The 22,710-nt window shown below is 34.1% G+C and overlaps 1 protein-coding gene across 1 annotated transcript in view; it reads right to left on the bottom strand.

The window, feature by feature from the left end:
* CHM (CHM Rab escort protein) overlaps positions 1–22,710 on the bottom strand; it is a gene marked incomplete at its 5' end in the record, with an annotated part of 74,862 nt that overhangs the window by 35,789 nt on the left and 16,363 nt on the right. Inside the window, 6 exons of the mRNA XM_082488024.1 lie at positions 3,468–3,693; positions 6,103–6,223; positions 6,920–7,036; positions 8,897–9,272; positions 13,514–13,638; positions 14,796–14,868. Coding sequence (XP_082344150.1) covers positions 3,468–3,693; positions 6,103–6,223; positions 6,920–7,036; positions 8,897–9,272; positions 13,514–13,638; positions 14,796–14,868 — 1,038 coding nt within the window. The remainder of the gene's footprint in view (positions 1–3,467; positions 3,694–6,102; positions 6,224–6,919; positions 7,037–8,896; positions 9,273–13,513; positions 13,639–14,795; positions 14,869–22,710) is intronic.

The following is a 22,710-nucleotide window of genomic DNA, read 5'->3' on the forward strand; positions in this document are numbered from 1 at the left end:
TATTTTCTAATGTTTTCTAAAAACAGAAAAAAAATATCAAAATCACACTAAATATTCTAAGTGTTGTATCACCGAGACTTTACAGTTTACTGTAATTATACTTCTTCTTTAGTGACATTTGTCAAGAAAATGAAAGCTGTATTACAGATTTGCAACAAACATGTTAACAGCAAAGTGCAAAATACATATTGATTTCCCTAGATGCCTTAATATTGAAGTTTTGGCATCTTTTGTTTACCATATTAAATGTAAAGGCTTGCTTTGATTTTCCTCAAGAATGAGATACTACTATATTCATTTTTACTAAGCATAATACTACTTCATTAGAAAGGAAAAGACATAACAGTTTCATACCAAGAAGTCTGAAACAAGGGAAGCCGTACACAGGCCAGCAAAGTTTTGCTGCTCGTCAGCTTGGAATAGCACAAGGCTTCCAATGACCTTCCTTGTACCACGAATCTGATTTATGGAGATAGAAATCTCACATCTGTACCTCGACATATTGGGAGGTACATTACAGTGATATAAAAGTTTAATTTTCTCTCCTAAACCATACCTGTTTAAACCAATAAAGAACTAACACTGCTTTTACTCACTCAAGTGTCGTCAGTAGTTATAAAATGTTGTACTGTTTATGCAGAATTCATTTAGAATGCAAGGATGTGACTTACAAATGTCTTTGACTCATTCACATAAATATGCATGCATGCCATTTATAACAGTAGCCTTGATGAGAACACACAGTGTAACTGGCTGCAAGAAACGCTTAAGAGGTTTACATTAAAACAGAATATAGAACGGTGGTTAGAAATCACAGAACAGGTGACACCTTACTCTGATAACCTGGTGATAAAAACTGTAGGGTATGATGTATAGGTTGTGGCATTACGACTTTACTATACAGTCTGAAGAGTATTCTTCGGAAACTGCTTAGTTTTAGCAAAACATAATACCCAAGGCAGACCACATACAAAAATTGTGATTAACCAAAAAAAAAATTGTGATTGCCTTCTAAATTATTTATTTTAAACCAAAGACATTTAGACTTTATTTTGTATTATAATATTTGTAATACAAACCTTTTAAAAGTATAATTACTTCTTGGTTTGACACAAGTCATTTGCTTCAACTACTAAAATACTGTCCTTATTGTAAGACTTATTTAGCAAAATAATCCCTAAAATGCAGCAATCAATGGACATAAAAAGGCCATCTGAAGAATTCCTGTGATCACAGTATGATTTTCTGATAAGAATATTTATAAGACTTCTAGACACCACTATTGCTGACTCTTGAAATATATTGCTGTTACAGAACAGAAAATTGCATGTGCTGGCTATTAAAATAAAGCCAAAGAGCTTTCAAGAATGCAAGAAAAAGTATATTGAGAAGAACCTACAGTGGAAAAAAGTAAACTAAAATTCTACTTTCAATTTTAATTATTAAATTTACTTTTTCCCAGGTATTTAAAGCGGAAGAAGGTCTAAATGCAAAATTTGTGCTACTATAATGGCTCTGATAATATTTTGATTTATTAATCTGTTGGTAACATACAGATACCTGGTTCTATAAGTCCCATAAAGACAAAGACATCCATAAAATCTATGAACACAAGTTTTATTGCATGGCTGCGTCCACAGTACTTACCTAAAAATAATTCTTGTTCACAAACTGTCTGTCCGAGCACCTAATTACATACAGTCCACCATTTTTAAAATCCTCCATACAAATACAGTTTAAGGTACAGATGAAAAGCTATTGACAAAACATGTTACCAAATAACATTTCTATTCAGTGTAGTACAGAACAATGCTTAGTTGTCTAATGAACTAATGGAAACATTAGGTAATCTACATATATATGTCATGTAGGACAATTCCACTTGGCCTTCCTTAGTTGCTAAGGCCAAATACAAGACCTTCCACAATATGGCCAGCTGCTGGTGCCAACAGCTACTTTATAGATACCCTCCACAAACTATGATAATTATTCCAGAATATTTTTATCAACATATAATTGCATCCATCCTATATACTGCCAAGCAGGTTCAAGCTGCTAAGGCCATTCTTCTAGCAGCAATTTAAGTGCTGTTACAGAGAAGAAAAACAGAACCTATCATGCAGACAAGACAGAAAGATAATGTCCAATAACATGCCACAAACCAGAATCTCTTAAGAGTAGCACACATGTAAAAAGCAGAACTTGTCCACCAACAAAGAACAAAGCAGGTAAGATTTTGCACTGGTATTTAAACAAATGCTACACAAATATATCACTCGGACAACAAAATGGCCTCACTGTGCAATACTGCTTTTTTTAAACAGAACTAATATTTACTTCAGACCTACAGGTTACTACATTGAAAATCCACACAGAGCAGATGGAAAGGCTGCTTGCCAGCAAAAGAAAAGATAAAAAAACCACCAACCCTCAGCCTTTTAAAAGCCAGTTGAACTGTTGAAAACAACTGAAAATTAAAACCGCCCACCCTCTGCACATGTATTCTTGATGCTCTCCATAAACATCCATCAGCAACTCCTCTGCTATAACTACGATCCCTAGCACACTTCAAGAGTCATGCTAAAGACTACATTATCATTGCCCACAGGTCAAGTAAAGGGGTTGAAGTAGATGTTTTATCCTGGAATCAATAGGGGATTTTTGTTTTAATTGCTTTCTAGGGCTCAAGCAGTCGAGAACATATGGCTGCTGTTTAAGAATGTAAAACTGCAGTTAGTGTATGGCTCAGCGTAACAGGGCTTCGTGGTATCTTTTCTGCTGTTCAAGTCATAGGTGGAAACTTCTGGTCTATACAAATCTACAAAACGATGCCAAGATGTTTGTATAAGTCTGTGATGTAACAAAGGTGAAAGATATTTTTTTATTATTATTAAATAATCAACTGGACACATGGCACAATTTTGCTTCTTTCAGAAAAATCCAGTTCATTGTTAAATATCTACCTATGAATGGTAGATGCACTCTCAGCATTAATTAGTAACACAAACTGAAAACACGTATCTTCCTCTAACTTCACGAAGACTAAAACAGAAATTTTCTCAATCTACCAAAATGCAGTCATGCTTTTGGACAGACATCGCCGCAAGTCTCCTCTGCCAGTTTTAAAAAGGGATAGCTATATATGAGTTAAATTCTCTTTTTCTCATTTGCTGGTACTTATTATCATAGGCAGCCACCACAACAGCCAGCTATTACAGTTTGCATTTGTAATACAATGAAAATGGTTTCAAAGTATTAGAATAGCATAATTTCCAACATTTTTTTTTCTTATTTCCTTTTTTGATTGGGGGGAGGGGAGGGTCGAATTTCCTAGCCAATGAAAATGTAAAGCAAATAAAACCAACATGAAATTATTAACAGGATGATTCCTATGAATGGTATCAATTAGCATTACATTCCCAAGGATTTCCTTTTTGGAAGCTATGCATTAGAAGAGCAAAACTTACCTGCAGAAGCACTGCGGGATCTCCCCTTGACCATACAGAGGAAACAAAAATGGTGTATTGCCATAGCGGCCAAGGCACTGAAGAAATTTTTTTGTTGCCTGAAGACCTTCAAGAGTGCTGCAATCAGTCTCTGAAACCATCGCAATAGAGTGAAGAATGAAGTGCTGCAAGCTGGGCGTTAACTTCCGTGTACTTAAGAAATGAGAAAATGTACTGTTCTCATAGTCTGAGGAAAAAGCAAATTTAGGTAAAGGATGTTGTATAACATTTGTATTTTCTCATATGCTTCAACTTAAACAGGCAGTTTCATATTTAAAGAAACAAAAGCAATTGATTTTTTTTTCAACAAACATCTTGCTGAAAATGGATAATCCAAGCCAAATAAAAGTTAAAAAATTTTTCTCAGAAGACAGAAATATCACTCTATTAAAATATTTCAAATTACGGCTTCATCTATTTGTTATGTTAGACTTGATCTAAACCTATTTCTCAATCATGTGAGAAAAGCAAGCAATGGTGGACAAAAATCATTGAAGTGTCTTGGGACACTGTTTCCTGTAAGTTACCCAAAATCTTGTACCTGAATGACACTCATTCGATAACAGTACCGCTGAATCCGTACTGATATGGTTAGAGTCTATGAGTCTATATCTATGCGCAGAGAAGCCATTCACGTAGAGTCTTAATCCAAAGATAAGAAGGCACGATTCAAATTGATTACTAGGTCACAACAAACAAGTATGGATAAGACAGAAGAATGACAGGGATGAGGAACCATACCTCCCCTTTAAATTAGTACTACTGCTGACACATTTTGAAATTCAAAGAAACTTAAGTCTTTCAGGAGATGTTTAACTCAAGCGTTGCATGTCACTGATGTACCCCTGAAAAACTTTAGTTATGTTAATAAATGAATGATTTTTTTTTTTTTTTTTTTTTTTTCAAAAAAAGACTGTATTTAAGCAATAGCATACTTTTATACTGTTCAGAAATCTGCTCTTAACCTTATTCCAGTCACGGATAAATTCATAGATAATTCAGAAACATTTCCATCATTGCTGACACTAGTATTATCAAGTTATATATTCCGTTCAAGATTCAACCACTGTTTTATTACAAATGTATCTTACCACCCTTTGCACAGCCATGCAGCAAGTCATAAAATGACAGGGTTTTTTTTGTTTCATCGTTCTAAAAACATTCTCAAGTTTTTCCTCACTTCAGACTTCTTACATAACTCCAAATTTTACAGAAAAAAGCTTCAAAAAATTCTTCACTATCATGAACTCTCCCTATAAAAGTCTGCCTTCCCACGAATGTAATGATCTCACCAAGAGCAGTTTTAAAATCCTGAAGTTTTTACATTTGTCTGATCTGACTCAAAATATTCCCAATTACTTCGCAGGCTATTTTAAAATGTGGGAACAAAATCTGTTTAACTAACTCTGCAAGTAAAATAAATTTAATGTAATTTAGGTACATGAATCAATGGATTCATTTAAAATTGATGTGGCGTCTCCTTTTTTTACTTAATAAATTTTCTAAATATCACCAATGTTCTCACTCTGAGCACCCCCATTTCTTCCAGCAGCAGTAAACCTGAAATTACCTGTAATCTATAAACCACTTCAGTGCAACGAGGTTTTCTTCCTTCAGGACTTTTTGGAGTTCATTACAGGCTCTCTTTTCTCCTAATCTTACCAGATCACTCTTGATATTGACCAATTCTCTCTTGCCTATATTTAAAATAATTTTCTCTAATGTTTTTACCTAATCTAAGGGTCTTGTTCAAGTAGCCAACCAGTTTCTCAACAATTGTTCCTTTTTAACACTAGATTCAAAAATACTGCCTAGCCAAGCTACTGTCAAGCTACAAAAGCACTGATATGCTTCAGTCTGAGACGTATGTCAATAGTTTAACTATTCCTCTTTCCACATTATTCCTTTTTGACAGATTTTTCTTTTTTTGCCTTAGTTTACTTTTAGACTCCAAGAACTGAGAACATGACTTCATTCTTTGTACCCTGAGGTGCATACACCCAAAGCAGAGAGTGGGTTTCCATCACCTTCCTTCTTTGACCTGATGCTCATTATTCTTTGCACATTATGGCTCAAATCTATTCAGATTTTCTCTCTTCTAAATAAGCCAACAGTTGATAAAGGCACTTCGAACTTGCCTTCTGCAACTAAGAGGTATTAAATTACATTTACTTTCAAAGTTAAAAAAATCCATTTTCTCCATTTCTGAGTTTGTGGCATCATATTGTGATGATTTACATATTACCCCCTGAAAAAACAGAAAAGAAAAATCAGGTATATCTCACCATATTAAAAAATCCCTGTCAGAGGGAAGGAAACACCTAAAAATGATACAAAACATTTTGCAGCCTTGCTATAATAAATAATTTTGCTGTTAAAAAAAAATGTAAATAAGAAATGATGTGGGAACTAGAAAAGCAAGTGCTTAAGTAGAAGAATTTAACATTGAAGTGAAAAGGTCGCAAAAAGGTCAAAGCATACTTTGAAAATTAATCCATAAAAATAAATTGTGTGAAAACACAGGAGAGGTATCAAAATTGTGCATAACTGAATGAACTCATAAGAAGAGAGTGTACATTGTTCAATGAAACACTACCTTGGTATTCATCAGGGTGTTGTTCATAGTCCAAACAAAATGTCAAAAACTTCATTAGCATTCTCTTTTCCACCATAGTGAGCTGTCTGCTGTTGAAGACATCTGCTCTAGAACAAGGCACCTGGAAAATATTTTTTAGTAATTTCAGATACTTTCCGTACTCTGGATATGAAACGCACCAAGCAACACTATAGTCTGATTACTTAACAAATCTTTTAAATCACTATTTTCTATTATAGTTATTTTCTTATACATTTATTTCCATTATTTTCTATTATAACTACAATACAAGTTATCAATTTTCCACAATAAAATGATTTTTAAATTTTTTTCAGCCTCTTCCCCTTTTTATTTGCCTTCAGTTTCACTGGCACTGCTAACTGAAAACATAATCAAAAGAGTTTGTATTAATAAACTGTGCCAAAATCTCCCATTGCCATTACCTCACACCAACAACTTCTCTTGTAAGTAGCAGAGAGATATATCAAGTCTATGCCAGGAATTTGAAAACCTAAAACCTGTGAATCTTTAAGAATCAACTGCCAAGTCAATCATGGTCTAAATATATGACATGAGGCAAGGATTTATGTAAATAATTTATTGGACTGCACAGTCTTATTTTAGCTTTTTTAAAAAAAAAAAAAAATATTTACATATGAGACATACAAATGCCTTTTCATTCCAGAAATGAAATTACAATCACAATCCTAAGGAAAAATACTAACTTACTGTTACAAAAGTCTCAAGAAACCAATTTCAAGTTTCTTGACTTTAAAAAGATGAGATTAAACATATGCAATGCATTATTTTACTATACCTGTTCTACTTTTCCTTCTCGAAAGGCAAGAATTCGTGTCGCATTTTTAAACTCTGCATATCTGCTAACATTTGACTTAATCAGAAGGTCAATCAACAGACCTCGGGAATAGAGCAACTGCACAGTGAAGACAAAAAAAAAAAAGTGAGTAAAGAGGAAGTGCTTACACCAAAAGATAACAGCGATACCAACATTATTCATTCGTAAGGTGCTTTCTATAACAATTTACAAGTAAAATCTGAATAAAAGAATATCAAGATGTAGTACATGCAAAGCAATATTAAATGAACTGAAGCAACCATACAAATGGAGGAGACAAAGCAGTCCAGAGGAGAGAAAGGGAGAAGCTGTCAGCCTGCTGCTCATGTAGTTTTATTAGTCTGGGAGTCACAGCTTGCGACAATTTTTTGTATTGTCATCTTGGATAATTTCTTTGTATTGTATGCTGTATATCCTTGAACACTGTATTTTACAACCTTCATTTCCTAATATCAGTAAAGTACATGATGCTGTGTCTGTGTAAATCATCACTAGTTGTTTCTTAAACTACCCAAAACAATAATGGCCCATTTACTAAATGTAAATTCCTTAAACCCCCAGTTAAGGTTTAGTCATTCTGTTATACTAGTTTATAATCTGTCTACAAGAATTTATACTCTTTCTACAAGCTACAAATACTTTATGAAATACTGAAAGGACAGAAATGTAATTATTAACAGAAGACATATGTCTGAATTGAAAAGCATTGGAGATTAGTTTAAACATACTTCAAGTCTTGTGGCCCCGAGTAACAGAATTTGCACGATCAACAGGAATTTTTAAGATAAAGGTTTACTGGAACACTAACTAGGACACTACGAGAAAGTCTGTGTCCCAGTGACAGAGAGAAACCAACGCAAACTACTAGTCTTGCCCTGACAACTAGTCTTCTGTCAGAATTCATTGCAATTAATACCGTGTAACACAGTGGCACAGAAAAAGTATAAAAAGGATACAAAATACTATTATCTGCTTAATCACTATACACTGACTACTGTTCTCATGATGTCATTCCAATGATGCATGAAAGAGTTATCTACATTTGGAACACAGAGACAAAATAATACATTTTATTTACATTACATTTTCCACAAAGAAGTCAATAAATTCCTGAAGAAAGTTTTTGGTTTTTTTTCAGTTTCCAGCGGTTTGAAAAATCTTTTCATTCAGAATATGAAAAATTAAGCATTCAACTTTGAAAAAACTTCCCACTGCAAAGTACACAGATAGTCTAAAGCACAGTAGTTAAGAAAAATTTCCATTTAACTTGAATTTGCAGGGCCATAGCCATATACTGTGAAGTACATACAAGGCAGGTTTTAGAGTTTCAACAGTATGACAAAAATGTCAGACTAATAGTTTTTCCTCTGAGTAAAACACAAGCTAGTAGGAATTCAACACTGTAATGACTAATTTTAGTCAGTTTGTATGTTATGGAATAACTGTAATTATTTTTTCTTTCCAATAAAATTTATTACAATTCAGTGCTTTAGTCACCAGAGAAGCCAAACCCGTACAGAGAGACAATGAGAGTTTCAGCAGGAAAATCTAAAACCCAGGAAGCAATCCAATGGAAAATTATTTTTCATTTTAAAAGCATCAATGATCTGCATGTAGATTGATGTTACTTGTTTGCTTTTGCTATTTTAAAACAGCAATTTTGCAGGTATTATTTAAGTGCTAAATTTCAGGAAATTTACTTTTATGGACATATTTCTCAGCTCTGCTTTATGGTCTCTGATATAAACAAACACTAAAGAGCACATATGAAATAGCTCATTTGTTTTAAGGGTACTAATTCTCGCTTACTTCTCAAGAGTGTCTTTTTTGCTTCAAAGGTACAGTGTCAGCCCTCTTCAACAGTAAAGATTTTTTTTTTAATTCAGCATTTTAAGCAAAGTAAATGTACTTATATGAAGAGAGTCCATCAGTTCCTACCTTGGAAACTAAATCAATATTAAACCTTCTGCCTTCTCTAACAATTTGGGAATATGTAATTTTCTTTGGTTCTTGAGCAGAAGTTTCTGAGGGTGCGGCTTCAGTTTTTCCCAATTCCAGAGTGGACTCGCCTAAAGCTGTACTATGAGAACTTTCATTCTCATAGGTGACTTCTGCATCATTCACTTCCATTGCACATGCTGGCTCGGTGCCTGTAGCCTTTTCTGGCTCCCGGCTCTCTGCCTCTGGTAAGGCACTCTCCACTCGTGGGCACTCTTTTTCCGATTCCCGAGCAACCCCCTCTGCACCAGAGGCTCCAAAGACGGGCAGCTTTGGCAATGCACCAGCTTCTTCAACATCTTCGGCTGAATCCTGACTGATTAAAAACACAGGGGGAAAAAGGAGGAAGAGTCTTAAAAACTTGTTTAAAGTTTTTAGTCAGTGCCAGTATGGCACCTCCAGCATTTCTATGAAAAGCATTAGAATTTCTTTATCCTGGCCAAATCAGGTGTACCACCCACTAAAGAATTCTGGTTGGTTGACTGCAAAGATATAATTCAAGAAGACTATTTTACTGAGAAGAAAAAAAATCCACCAAAATTGGGGTTCTTATTTTACACGGACTCGAGGGAATGAGCTTAAAATGAAAATCAAAACTCTCATGGTGAAGCACAATGCACAGCTACATAAACAAAAGAAATATAATATTTTAAAAAAGAAACAGTAAAGCAATTTGATTAGGTTTTCGTATGGATTAAAAAAAACCTTTGAAATTGAAGTGCAAAAATGCGTTTAGTCATTAAGCTCAGATATTTTAAAAAACAAACTCACTGAAGAAAACAGAATTGCTTTTTACGACCAAGACTACTTTGCATCTGCTATTATAGCAACTCTACGAGAAGCATGCAATTTTGACCTGAAGTTTAAGTAAAACTTTCAGATTACTATTTCAACTTGCATTCTAATTCATTGTTCAAGTAACAGCTGTACAGAACAAACTTCCCTCATGTAGCAATATTTTTATGCAAGTGTTACAAATTTGTGCACAGTAGATGAAGGCAGCCAGTCAAAAGCAGGGACATTACCACACAGCATTTACTCTGTGTAGCCCATTTCCTTTTCACAACACAATTCTTTAAAATTCCTCTTATAAAGCAGACCTCTACTTTTAATCTCATGTACTCTTTTTATCTTGAACTTCAATGACATCTACCTTAGAAACTAGCACTTTTGAACTTAGAATTTTAGTTTATACTACCAGCTGAGATGAATCAAATCAATGTCATTGTAAGTGAAAGGAGTTCAGCAATAATTTCACACTATCTTTTTATCTTTATACCACAAGCCATTAATGCACCGAATAAACAATTTAATCTCGGCTGAAAACTAATGAACTATGATTTTAAAGGTGACCTGCAAACTTACAGTAGAAAATTTCAATAACTAACAGGATGGTTAAAATTCACTGAACAGCAAGGAATTATTCAGTATACATATAAAAATGCTCCCTCGTACATCTGTAGCCTTACAGGTAGAAGCAGGGGGCAGGGTTAAGTTAAAAGAGGGATCAAAACCCCTCCATCCTTTAAAAGACGCTCCTCACATGAACTCAGGCAGCTCACACGGACTCATGAAAATAAGAGTTAGGAATAAGTCTCAGCTTGTGCACAGCCACCAGGAAGCACTTATTTGAGAATGGGGTAAAATATTGCCCTGGGAAATACAGGAACTGCTAGAAGGAAGCACTAATGAAAGAAGCCTGTTTCTGTACATTAATTATGTCTTTTTGCTTCAGACTGCTAGCATTAACTAACTATAAAATATCAAAGCAAGATAAGTACTTTGTCAAATGTTTTTTTAAAAAAAACAATCTCTACTAAAAATATAAATTGGTGTCAATTAAATTTTGGGATTCTGCTTGGATTTTTGGTTTGGGGGATTTTGTTTGGGTTTTTTTAGGAATCTGGAATATGGTGTTTTTATGAAAACTGCAAAAGCTGTTGCCATTAATGCAGTAACTAAGAATGAAGCTTTTCTTTAACACATCCTAAAGCTTTATCTAACACAATAATTCAGAGGCAAGTTTTCTTTCTACCTTCTCCCAAGCTCAAACTCATTTTAAACACGCTTGATTTTTAATTTTTAAATCAAAATAAAATTTGGATTTACGATACACTGTCTGTCTTCTGTATCAATTTGAAAAGCAGTGTAACAGAAATGTTATATTTACACCTTTTAAAACTCTATTCAATTCCCATTAATGAATATGTAAATCTGCACGATTTGCAGCTCTACACATTTTATAATGAAAGCCTAGATCTAAATTCATGACATCCTTCCTATAGGAACAAATATCCCTGAATAATGTAAGAACTGTCTATAAAAATCACTCAAACTGAACTTTTGTACAGACAATTTTTCTCCTAATTCATAAAAAAATAATACATCTGCAGACAAAATGTTGTGTAAATTTAGAATATTATCTTCCACCATTCATCAATTAATGGAACTAACAAAGGAATATCTTAAAATGAATGTGTCTTATTAATGCCTTGTAACAGCAACCCCTTCAGATAGGTCAAATGAAAAATTGCCAACCAGCTGGTTAATTTATTCAGCACAGGTGTTCACTATTTATTTTTCAGCCATTTGCCTTTTTTCAATACAGCTTGTTGTAGACACAGTATTCTTTCCTTTGATGGATGCACTTTGTTCTAAGGCCATTCATTTAAGATTTGCACTGTGTATATTATACTGCTACCCAGCTGTTTATTCTTTCAAAATAAATGTTTAATGGTTACTTCATAGGAGTTATAAAAGTTAAGCAAAAACAACAGAATCTAGCCAGAATGTGTAAATTGTCAGAAACACAATAACTTAAAACTTTATGAGAGAGTCAATTATTTTGGAAAACTTTTTCTTTGCTAGGTTTATTAATCTTACCATTCTTCCTTGTGGGTTTTTTTTCCATGATAATCAAGACATCGTTGTACTGCCAGGCTAAGTTAAATGCTTAAAAGTACAATCTTCTATTCTATTTTGTTCTGACTCAAGTTTAATGCTCACTTCTACAAAGTGTGAAATCTTGGTGCTAGGGGACTCATTTTTGAGCCGGCCATCAGTCAATATCACATTGGCTTAGGAAAATCATATGCAAAGTTAACAGATTATGAAAACTTTAACCTGATTTAATACTGATTCTGAACAATATTTATTATAGCAACAGGATTACAATTACAATATTCAAGTGATATTGCTTTAAAACAAGCATAACATTTTATCTGCAATACAGTCTACAGCCATTACCGTGCAATATGCAACTCTGGAATATTCTGAGTCTGTAACCTTCAGACTGTGTAATTCATACTTTTTTTTTTTCCTACCTGTGATGTTTACAGAAAGAAATACACATTTCTATATGAGTATCTGCCAACGTTTCATTCAGCTACATATGATATTATCTAAGGGATTCAAGGTTAAACTTACATAATTATCCCAAAGAACCTTTCAGGAATTCAGAACAGTGCAAATTTCAAAAGACAAAAACAATAAATAAATATAAATAAATGGTTCAGTTTTCAACTGAGGCCCACACAATTTCCATTCATTATTCCTATGCTTACAAGCTATTCAACATTACTGCTTCACAAGGCTACTTTTAGATGTTCCTTGATTTTCTGTAATATGACATTGTGAAAAGCTGATTTTCTGCATGGCTTATAGATAACAAACTATCATACTTTTGTTTAAAAATCTAAACAAAAAAAAAATCTATTATTAACTTCTGCTAATGCAGACATACCTCTACAAATACCTAACTAAAAGATATTTATCACCTACTTAGTCCTAAAATGGTATACTATTCTTCATCTGCTTCTGCAACAAATACAAAAGTAAATGTGAGTATTTCAAACTAAGCATGTATTCTTTGCATGTTGTATGCAAAATAAGAGCTACGTTACCTTACCTCAAAAACAGGAAGAAGGTGACAGCCCAAAAAGGCTGACTGTTAGTATATTACCATGAGCCTTTGCTCAAGCAATTCCTTCTAAAGCATCATGAGTAAGCAAAGTCTAATGAGTAAGTTAGATCCACTGACTATAAAAACAAGAGGACAAATATTACTTTAACATTTTAGCACAATTAAGTATTATACAGCTACAGTACTACTGTCCATTTGTATTCCTTTTCTTGTGTACTTATTGCATTGTACATGTACTTATGAGTTTAACTTTCTGCTATGAGAAAAGCAGCTTTTAGCCAAATTATGAATGGAAAAATTTAATAGATGGTAGTGCATAACTATGTACTACTAATAATACCTGCAAACACACCACTTCCATTTTCTACCAGAAGTAAATTACAAACTCACAAAGTTGACCAACAAATTATATTGCATCGAGATAAGATTGTTTAAGAAGGATCAGTTAGTTTCAATGAAGTGCAAGTGATTTCAACAAAAGCACAAGGACCTTAAGAACATTTCAGAGCTCATGGTTACTTTTGAGACAACATGCAGTACAATAGCGTAGTGAAATGCTTGAAGCCAAAAGCACAATATGATTATTTACCTCTGGGCATGTAAAATTATTTGTATATTTCTGCATTTATACTTACTCGCCAAAACAGAAATCTTCTACATGTTGAATAGTTTTATCTTTCTTGCTAAGAGAAATAACTTCTTCATTCTCAAGGATCAGTTTTTGCCAGTCTTCACATTCATTATTGATATCCGTCTTTTGCTTAAAAAGAACAATTATAAAATTACATTTTGTACCATGCTAGCTGCTCTTGAACTATAAATCTCTAGAGTCCCAAATAATTTGTTGTACCATCTTATATTAAAAAAAAAAAATAATCTTAACTGTCTGAATGTTTTTTCTATTAATATTTTTTGAGTGAAATTAGTTAGAGCTGGTTACTTTATTATAGCATGTGAACACCTGCACTACATTACTAGCTCTAGTAATTTGAAAACACAGTGTTAAATGAAATACAAGTTTTAGTAAAGAGTTGAATGTAATTTTGAATACAATCACTAAAATACAGGTTTGCCACAGCCAGGTTAGTTCCAAATTTTGTGCCAAAATTCTCTGAACAGAGACCACATGAAAATATTACAGTGATTTGGGTATTATATTAATCTGTCCACACAGGAATCTCTAAATCATGTAACAGAACCCTGACAATATTAAGTTCTGACATTGAGCAACTCAACTGATTACGCCAGAAGGTAGCACTATGTAATAAATAGGCATGAGACTGAACTGAAAAAGTTCCATCTTTTACGGACCAACAGGCTCATAATGCTTCAGTAAATAATACGAACATCCATTTGCTAATATAGTCAAAGTGCTCAATCTCCCAAATAAATATCCTCTTCAGAAGATTCCTAGTGGACTGTTGTGAATTAGATAAACTTTGGTCATTGAAAAATAATCAACATTAATCTTTTTCTCCTGGTTACAGGTCATTTCAATGGAACGATCAAATAACTAGCTTTCTCACTCTTAAGAAGAATCAAAAGGGACCGAAACATCAAAGAGTAGAAAATAATCAAACAGGAAATGGAAAAGACCAGATTATCATTTACAGAAGGTGCTGGGAAAGTAAGCAAAACAATAGTGTAGTTGCTTCTACATAAATTCAAGAACCCAAAAAGCATGACTGAGCACTAGACTGTTTGCTCTCAGATAATAATAAACCAGACATATCAGAGTCTTAGAATGCTAGCCCAGATGGATAATTCTCAACCAGTAAAGTTGGAAAGTAGTAAGCTCTTTGACCTGTCAAATTACCAAAGAGAAAGAGCATTGTGATAATTTGTCATGTAATAAATTATGCAAACAACCAAGATTTAACGTTAAAGAGCGTTAGCAGTCATTTGGGTAATTTTTACCTGATTTTCTTTAATCCAGGTCAATAATCCTGAAAAACTAAAGCTGGCCCAGTTTCCACCATAGTAATTTCTTCTGAAAAAAAAAAAAAAAAAAAAAAAAAAAAAAAAAAACCAACAATGAAACTTGATGGACAGATAAAACATAACCTTTTCAGTTTAAAAGAAAACACAACCAAGTTTGAGACATTCAAAATATTTTATGTGACAGATTTTACAGATGCAGAATATAAAAATCAGTGTAATATTTCACACCTCTTAATGAGATCAAAGATTTTCATTTTCAATCATTTGTATGCATCTCTGACCAAACAGACTATAGTCCAAAATCAAACTATTTGGAGGGTAAAATGAATAATGCTGAGAAAAGCATGTGGGATACTATGAGTAAAGAGAAAATACAGATCATGTTGCTTCTCAGCCAAGACTGACTCTATATCTCTAATTCAAACATGTACATCACTATAGACATCTTTCCTTAGTGTGGAGCCAAGCCAACAAGACTGCCAGTTTCAACTGAGTTCTCGGAAAAGCCAGTTCAGGTTTTTTGCATCTGAACCACACTTCACAGTTTCAGGTTCTGGCAGGACCTAAAAGCTTTGTCACATGAGCACAGTTATACTGCTTGTGACTGAAGCTGATTTGGAAGTTAACATAATTGCATTGCATGCCATGTCTAAACTAACAGTGCTTCATGAGGTGGACATGCAAGGGAGGGTTAAGTAAACTGAAATTGGGTCCACACTGTAGAAACCACATCTCTCTTATCCATTATGTCAAATAAAGGAAAGTTCACTCTATAGTTTATCCACTGATTACAGAACAGATTACGCTTATTAAAGACTGTTAAGATGCTCTGGCAAAATTCTTATTAAACGGCACATACTGTAGGTGGAGCCAAAGGAATTGATTTGTACAAAATGATCATAACTCCCCAAGTATTCTTCAGTTTATATTTACCACCTTCTGCCTTGAAAATATTAGTTTACTTCTTTTAAATCACTGAAAATTAATAGTTCTGCTGTTAATCAAAGAAAGTCTCTGCTCTCCTTTTTTAAATTTTTCTATCAACATTTCTCTAAACATCAGTTGGATTAATTAGCTTTTGTGATCATCCACACCACATCTTAAATATTTAACAACTCTGACAGGAAAAATAATAGAGCAATTACATTTAAAAAAAAATCACTAGTTCTTGCAAAATAAAAAAGTCATTTCAGGATTTCACTCTGTTTCCTGGCACTGTATGCTGGCACTCCAAAAGCGTGAAAGATATCAAAAATACCCTCCTGAATGGATACCTAATGTTATTGCATACACAGAAAAAAAAAAAAAACCACACAAAACCCACACACATTTAGGGAGGAAGATGGGTTTTGCATTTTACAGAATAATGCAAAGACTACTAAATCAAATGAACTTAAAATCTTATCAAACCGTCCTCCACTTTTAAATTGTAGAGATAAGTGTGACAAAAGTGAAAAATAAATTCAGGTTTGATTCTATTGTTTAAGATGGGCTGGTTTTGACAAGGCTTATCTGCACTGACTAAGACTTCATTAAGAGTGTCAGCCCCTTTACAGTACCAGAGGGTGATGCTCTATACCATGTTGCTTACTTAGCATATGAAGGACAGATGTCTGCTAAACAATGCCTAATTGCTCCTGACTAGAAACTGACCTAAAAAAGTCTTTCAGCTACTGCAAGGCAACAGTGAAGAACATAAATAGGACACCTTTTGCAAAGACAACAAAATCCAGCATTCACAGAACAAAGGTGGCTTCAACAACAGAACAGGTGTTGAAGGCCATGAACTGGGAGGACTGGGTCTGTAAGAGAACGCAGGTAGTCTATGCTGCAATTTGGATACTCTAAGCAGAAAAGCTCCATCTGCAGACCCATTACCAACCAGAAACTCCAACCATCTATAAAAAGGAGTTCATACTTACCTCATTATGTGAATAACATGGGTGAGGCTTAAAAGTACTGCTATTTGGTGTCATATGGAATACAAAGCAATGAGGATTAAATATATTAAATGCCCGATTCTGTCAGATTTCAATTTGCAAAACAGTAACTGATAGTTGCATGCAATGATAATCTCCAGGTTTGTTTTAGTTGTCAATTGTGCAGGTTAATTTCTTGCTGCTTCTTAAGATTCCCCTGAATAAAAAGTTCAATATCCACATATTATCTGCCACTTCTGGGATTTCCAAAAAACACAGCCATGAAGATTTATTTTTAAGGGAATCTGCTGCTTTAGTTGCAAGTTTCCTTGAATATGGGATACAATCTGGCTGTCAGAGCAAGCAAGGCCATTGATCACAGCAATCGCAGAAAACACCTGCCTAAAATTAGGACCGGATTTCTTGAATCTATACCAATATAAATTTATGCATATTTAGAATATTTTAAATGAAAACTTTGAGTAAGAGAAATGAACATGTTATTTTCACAGAAAGTTACAAAAGTTTTATTTGTGAGCTGTTAGACACCTTTGATGTAAACATTCCTCTGTTCATCAGGTAGATTTTCCTTTGAAAGTGTTTCTCTTTTTAACCACCGTCGACGTGAATCAATCTTTTCAACAAAGCACTCTATAATGCTGTTCTGAAGCTCAATCAGTTTTGAGAAGACAGTACAGCCTTTCTCAAATGGCAAATGAATCGCAGCTGTCCTTCCTTTCCTCTGGCATCTGACCACCTTTATCCAAGTTACGGTATACCACCACAAATATTAATCTTCTCTTGAAGCATCAACTTCCAGATTTTTTCCCACAGTATTTTAATTTGTTTACCCTGCATTACATGATGAATCATGATTGATTAATTTTCTCATCAAAAAACACTACAGAAAGAAGGTATACCAGACATGATTACTGACACAATGAGCAAAGTTTTTAGTCAAAATCTTGGAAGAGGAATTCTGAAAAGAGCTGACTAATGGTTTTACAATTAGGAGACCTTTGTAACCAAATATTTTTGTTATAATTGCCCTGAAGATGAACCAAGGAATTCCTTAAAGTAATAGTCAAGATCAAAGCCTAATTAAAACTAAAACATTGTCCCAAAATCTCAAGGACTCATCTCCTCTCTTCTCTTGCTATATTAACAAACTACAAAGATGGATATTCACTCCCTTTATCGGGGTTATAATTCAATTATCCTCTAAGTAAGAACATGAAACATTTTGAAGGTGTAACAGCAGAGTTAGAAATTATTTTTTTCTACCAAGTTAGTTAGAGTACATATGTTTTCTTTTTCTACCATACATTATTTCCTCAATATTGCTCAATACTTCGCCTGTATCACCTGGATTTTCATATGAATTAAAATACTACTGCTTTTAGGTTTTTTTCAAATTTTTCAAACCTCAAATCTGTAATTCAGAGCTAACAGCAGAACTGCTAAAGCCATTTCTGCAAAGTTTTGGAAACGTAGCTCATGTACAGTTTTACCTCTGCAAAAAGCTTAATTCTCTCTTCTCTTACATTAGTTTGGGATTTTTTTCTCAGTTACTAACACCATTTTTTCTTCCAATTCTTTGAAACAATTAGCAAATCCCAGTCCAGAACACTGAAATTGCAAATTGCTTCCAACTAATTAACATTCCTGGCATCAGAACCAAGAGAATATCTAACATGTCCTTTTGAAGACAGACTGCAATTTGAGAAATTGAACACTTTTGAAAGCACAATACACGCAAGTAAAACACAAATAAGAACAGAAAAAGCATTTCATGGGCTATGCCTGCTAAGAAGATTCCCCTTCCCAGTGTTATGTCATAACAGCCACGGTATAGTAGTCAAAGCTGGTGATGTCTGAAGAAAAGCTGCTGATGTCTCATGATTGCTCCCAAGAGCTGCCTGTATGTGTCTGTCCTGCATTTGATCTTTCAGAAAGAAGTCTCAAACCATCAGACTAGCTGTCTTTTGCAAAGGAAGGTACTGCCACATTGATTTTAAGGATCTGAACACAAAATGATTTACGTTTCAAACCCATAAAGTTTCACGTGCTACCTATTAAGTACACAGTCACCTGTATTAAAAATTCCCATTCTGGCATAGTAATTGTTTTGGAGCATGAGAAGTGGACTAAGCTTTCTTGCCTTCCAAGAGGAAGGGTTTAACCCAAACAGCTCTTGAGATCCTTCAGATCAATAAAAGGTTAGTGGTGGCAGTCACTTGTACTACATTACATTATACCCTGGGGTATGAACATGGCCAAAGGTAATCATCATGGATCAGCTGAGACCATGTTTTACTTTCTAATACTTTCGCTACAAGATTAAATCCTAGACAAAATAAAAATAAAAACAAATTTTTCAAAAAAGGTCAAAAGACACCAGAATTAAAAATTTTTGCCTACGTTTCCTTACTGAAAGTTACATAATTCCTCTAGTCTTCTTGCAAGAAATTGACCTGCTTTGAGAAGCAACCTTCTCCCTCTTACACAGCAACTTCACTTCACAGAAGTTAAAAATCAAAAAGACAGCTACATGAAGACATGGGTTGTATTACTTTACGCATTTTATAAGTTCTGAAAAAAGTGAGACATTGTCCAGCAAGAAGTGAAACAGTTACAAAAGCAGGTATCTTGGTGACGGGGGTACAGGAGGGGTGCCCACCGTGCTTTTGGATGCTCAAATAAAACAGAATTTTGGACACACAGAACACAAGTACTCTGCAGCCGAAGTGAGGTCAAAACATAAGAAAGATAGCAACTGTGAAGAAGCAAGACATGAGAAGCAGACAGAGCAAACTGGGCACAAAAGAGGAGATAAAATCCTCCATTTTGACACTCCTTTGCCTTTGAATTAAATTCTACATGGAAAGATAAGTAAGTCAACGAGGAAAGATGTAGACAATAAAACTGTAGTCTACAAATGCTGTATTCTAGATGCTGAAAATCAAGTACAAGGTGTAGCTAAACATATCTCACCTCAACTGCCCCATCCTCAGTGACCAAACTAGTACATAATTCTATAGATATATAAGAAGCAAATAAACAAATGACCAAAAGTAGAAAACATGATGAGTCATCAGGAGAAAGTCCTATGCATATGAACAACTAGCATGGGAAGTATATTCACTTCAAGTAATCAACTCTTATCTACCTTTCTTCAGCAGCTTCAAGTTTAAACTAAATGCCAATCTCCACATTTTAAATTGCAAATTACTTTTCTAAATCACGTAACAAATATCCTTGAAATTTCACATGTCAACAGCTCATTAATATCTACAGTAAATGTAGCTCTCTGAAAAGAACCACGAATTTTATGTTTATTGAGACAGATAGCTGGCACAGAGAAATAGAGCTCCTTCAATTACTATTTGGCAGAAGCTAACTTTAGTTTAAAATCCGTCTACAGGAATTTATGGCAACACTGCAGTGAAGTGACTATTTTGAATAAGATTAGCTACTGTTGATGGTGACACTGGGACAGTGTTTATAAATCAAACTTAGAACTTAGTATTTTATAAAGAGGCCACTTCAAAACTATCTTCCATAATCACCTTTGCAGTATATTATGATAAATGCAAACATGGCTGGAGATTAAAAGTAATAAAATGATGTACACAAAGTAATAAGTACAAGCAAACTGTAAACAAAGACTTTATCCATATGTTTTCTATACCTTGTGCCTAACTTAACTCAGACCTTTGTAGAGAACAAAACATTAATCAAAACAGCATACCTAACACAAACAAGTATTTCAGTAAACACAAACCTTACTTTCTTATACTCTGAAAAAAATTTAGACTCATGACCCTTCAAGAAGGGAACAACATACATTGTTAAAAAGCAATGTTGTTAAAAAGCAACATACATTGTTAAAAACCTCGTCATGTTTTCTACTTTTGGTCATTTGTTTATTTGCTTCTTATATATCTATAGAATTATGTACTAGTTTGGTCACTGAGGATGGGGCAGCTAGGAGGTGAGATATGTTTAGCTACATCTTGTACTTGATTTTCAGTAAAAAAACAGATTTTTTTGCTGACGACTTTTCAATTATACTGTTACCTCAGTAAAATGAAATTTGAAAACTCATCTAGAAAATAGTATCTTAAACTAGACATATAGCAGATAAAATTAAAATGTTTTAATTCAGATGAATCTTGGCAAGGTTTCTAGACTTAACTCTTCACTTGAAATTCAAATGGCACCAGGGTGGGGGTTTTCTGTTGGTTTCTGTAGGCTTTTTTTGCAAGAGTATTAACTTAAACATGAAAAGCAGATGGCTTGAAATGCTTCCGTATTTATGGGGAAGGGGCTGTACAGTATAAACATTTCTATTTTTTTTGCCAAGATATGGATTCTAGACCATGACTCAGTGAGCACATACAGCAATTAAAACGGCAACTGCTAATATAAGTTGAGAACACCTTGGTAAAGAACACCTTCCCCTGACCTTAGCCTGCACCAGAGTTAGAAAATAACTCCATAGGAGAAAGGAATCAAATGTGGAAGCCATCATTTTAATCATAAAAACAAAAGCATGTGTGAATGTAAATGAGCATATTTAAGTGAAAACAGTAATAAACAAAATCTGTATTCCACGGTTCTAATTGCCTGCTTCTGTGAGTTTTCTGAAAGGCTCTTCATCGTAGCTAAAAATAGGCATGGATAAAAAAAAAAAAAAATAAAAATCAAAATTCCAATGTCTAACTATTATTACAGACTATTATTACAGATAAGGTTTTTAATATTTTGATTAGCAATCTAATAGCTAATTTAAGAATTAAGGTACCAAAATGTTTGACGTTAACATACCCTTATACATTATGCATGAGGTCTTTATAGTAACTTCAACGTCACTACTATGTAGTTGCGTATCTCTTTAAAATTATACCAATCTTAAGAGCTGTCTTTGTTTCAACCAAATCATTAGTTACATTAAGTATGGAGCATCAAATACTGCCTTGCTGTGTACTATTCCATTGTGACATAAAATACTAGAATATTAGCCCATTTAAGGACTACTTTTCCTTGCAGTTTCTAGGAATTTTCCATAGGTTCTGAGAGTAGTCCATACTGCTCATCATTAAGATGAGTTCTTAATACAAATGCATTCCTACTGGTAAAAACTGCTGACTCTGAAGTGCATCACCTGTCCTCACTCCAGTCCAACACAGGAAGCCAGAAACTTTGTGGGCAGTATAATAGCAAACCAAGCAATTGTGTATGATTTCAAATTAGAAATAAGTGTATGAAAAATGAACGGGTCCTTTGAAGGGCTGTAGACAAGACTACAGAAGTTTAATCTTGAATTGATGACATTCAGAGAAACTGAACAGCAGAAAGCATATTCTTTTTAATGTCTTGGTGCAAGACACAAGAAAAATTGAAAACGTGTACCGTCTCTGGGAAAAGTCTCCAAACACAGATGCTGGACACACAGGTGCATATCACAGGAATTTTCATAGAAAGGCAAAAGCTCAAAAACACAATGTAAAAACAAAACACTATGCCAACCTTGTAATTTTTCGTGAACAAGTGCTATGCTAACAATCAGAGTATCCAATCTCACAGCACTCTTGCTGCTTCCACCACCTCAAAACCACCTGTCACAATTCTCTGCCAAAATCCAGCAGGTACCAGCTAGAGAAGAGGTAACAGGTTGCCTGAAAATAGTCTCTACACAGACTTTTACTAGTTATTAACAGTTATGATTTTACTGTTAAACATGTAAGGTATTACCCACACACACACTTCAGATCAGATTTTACCCAATTATCCACTTTGGTTGCGTGCACAAATATTTACCACAGCTGAAATGCAGACATTTGTTTAATCTTAGAAAATTATTATGCATTTTAGCCTATGACAACATTTAGCAGCTGCTGCTTCGGTAGTCCTTGCATCCTACTTACAACCCTCTCCCAAAACCATATTAGCTCAGCAAATTGCATAAG

Source organism: Vanellus vanellus (assembly GCF_965231255.1).
Source record: "Vanellus vanellus genome assembly, chromosome: 10".
NCBI lineage: Eukaryota > Metazoa > Chordata > Aves > Charadriiformes > Charadriidae > Vanellus > Vanellus vanellus.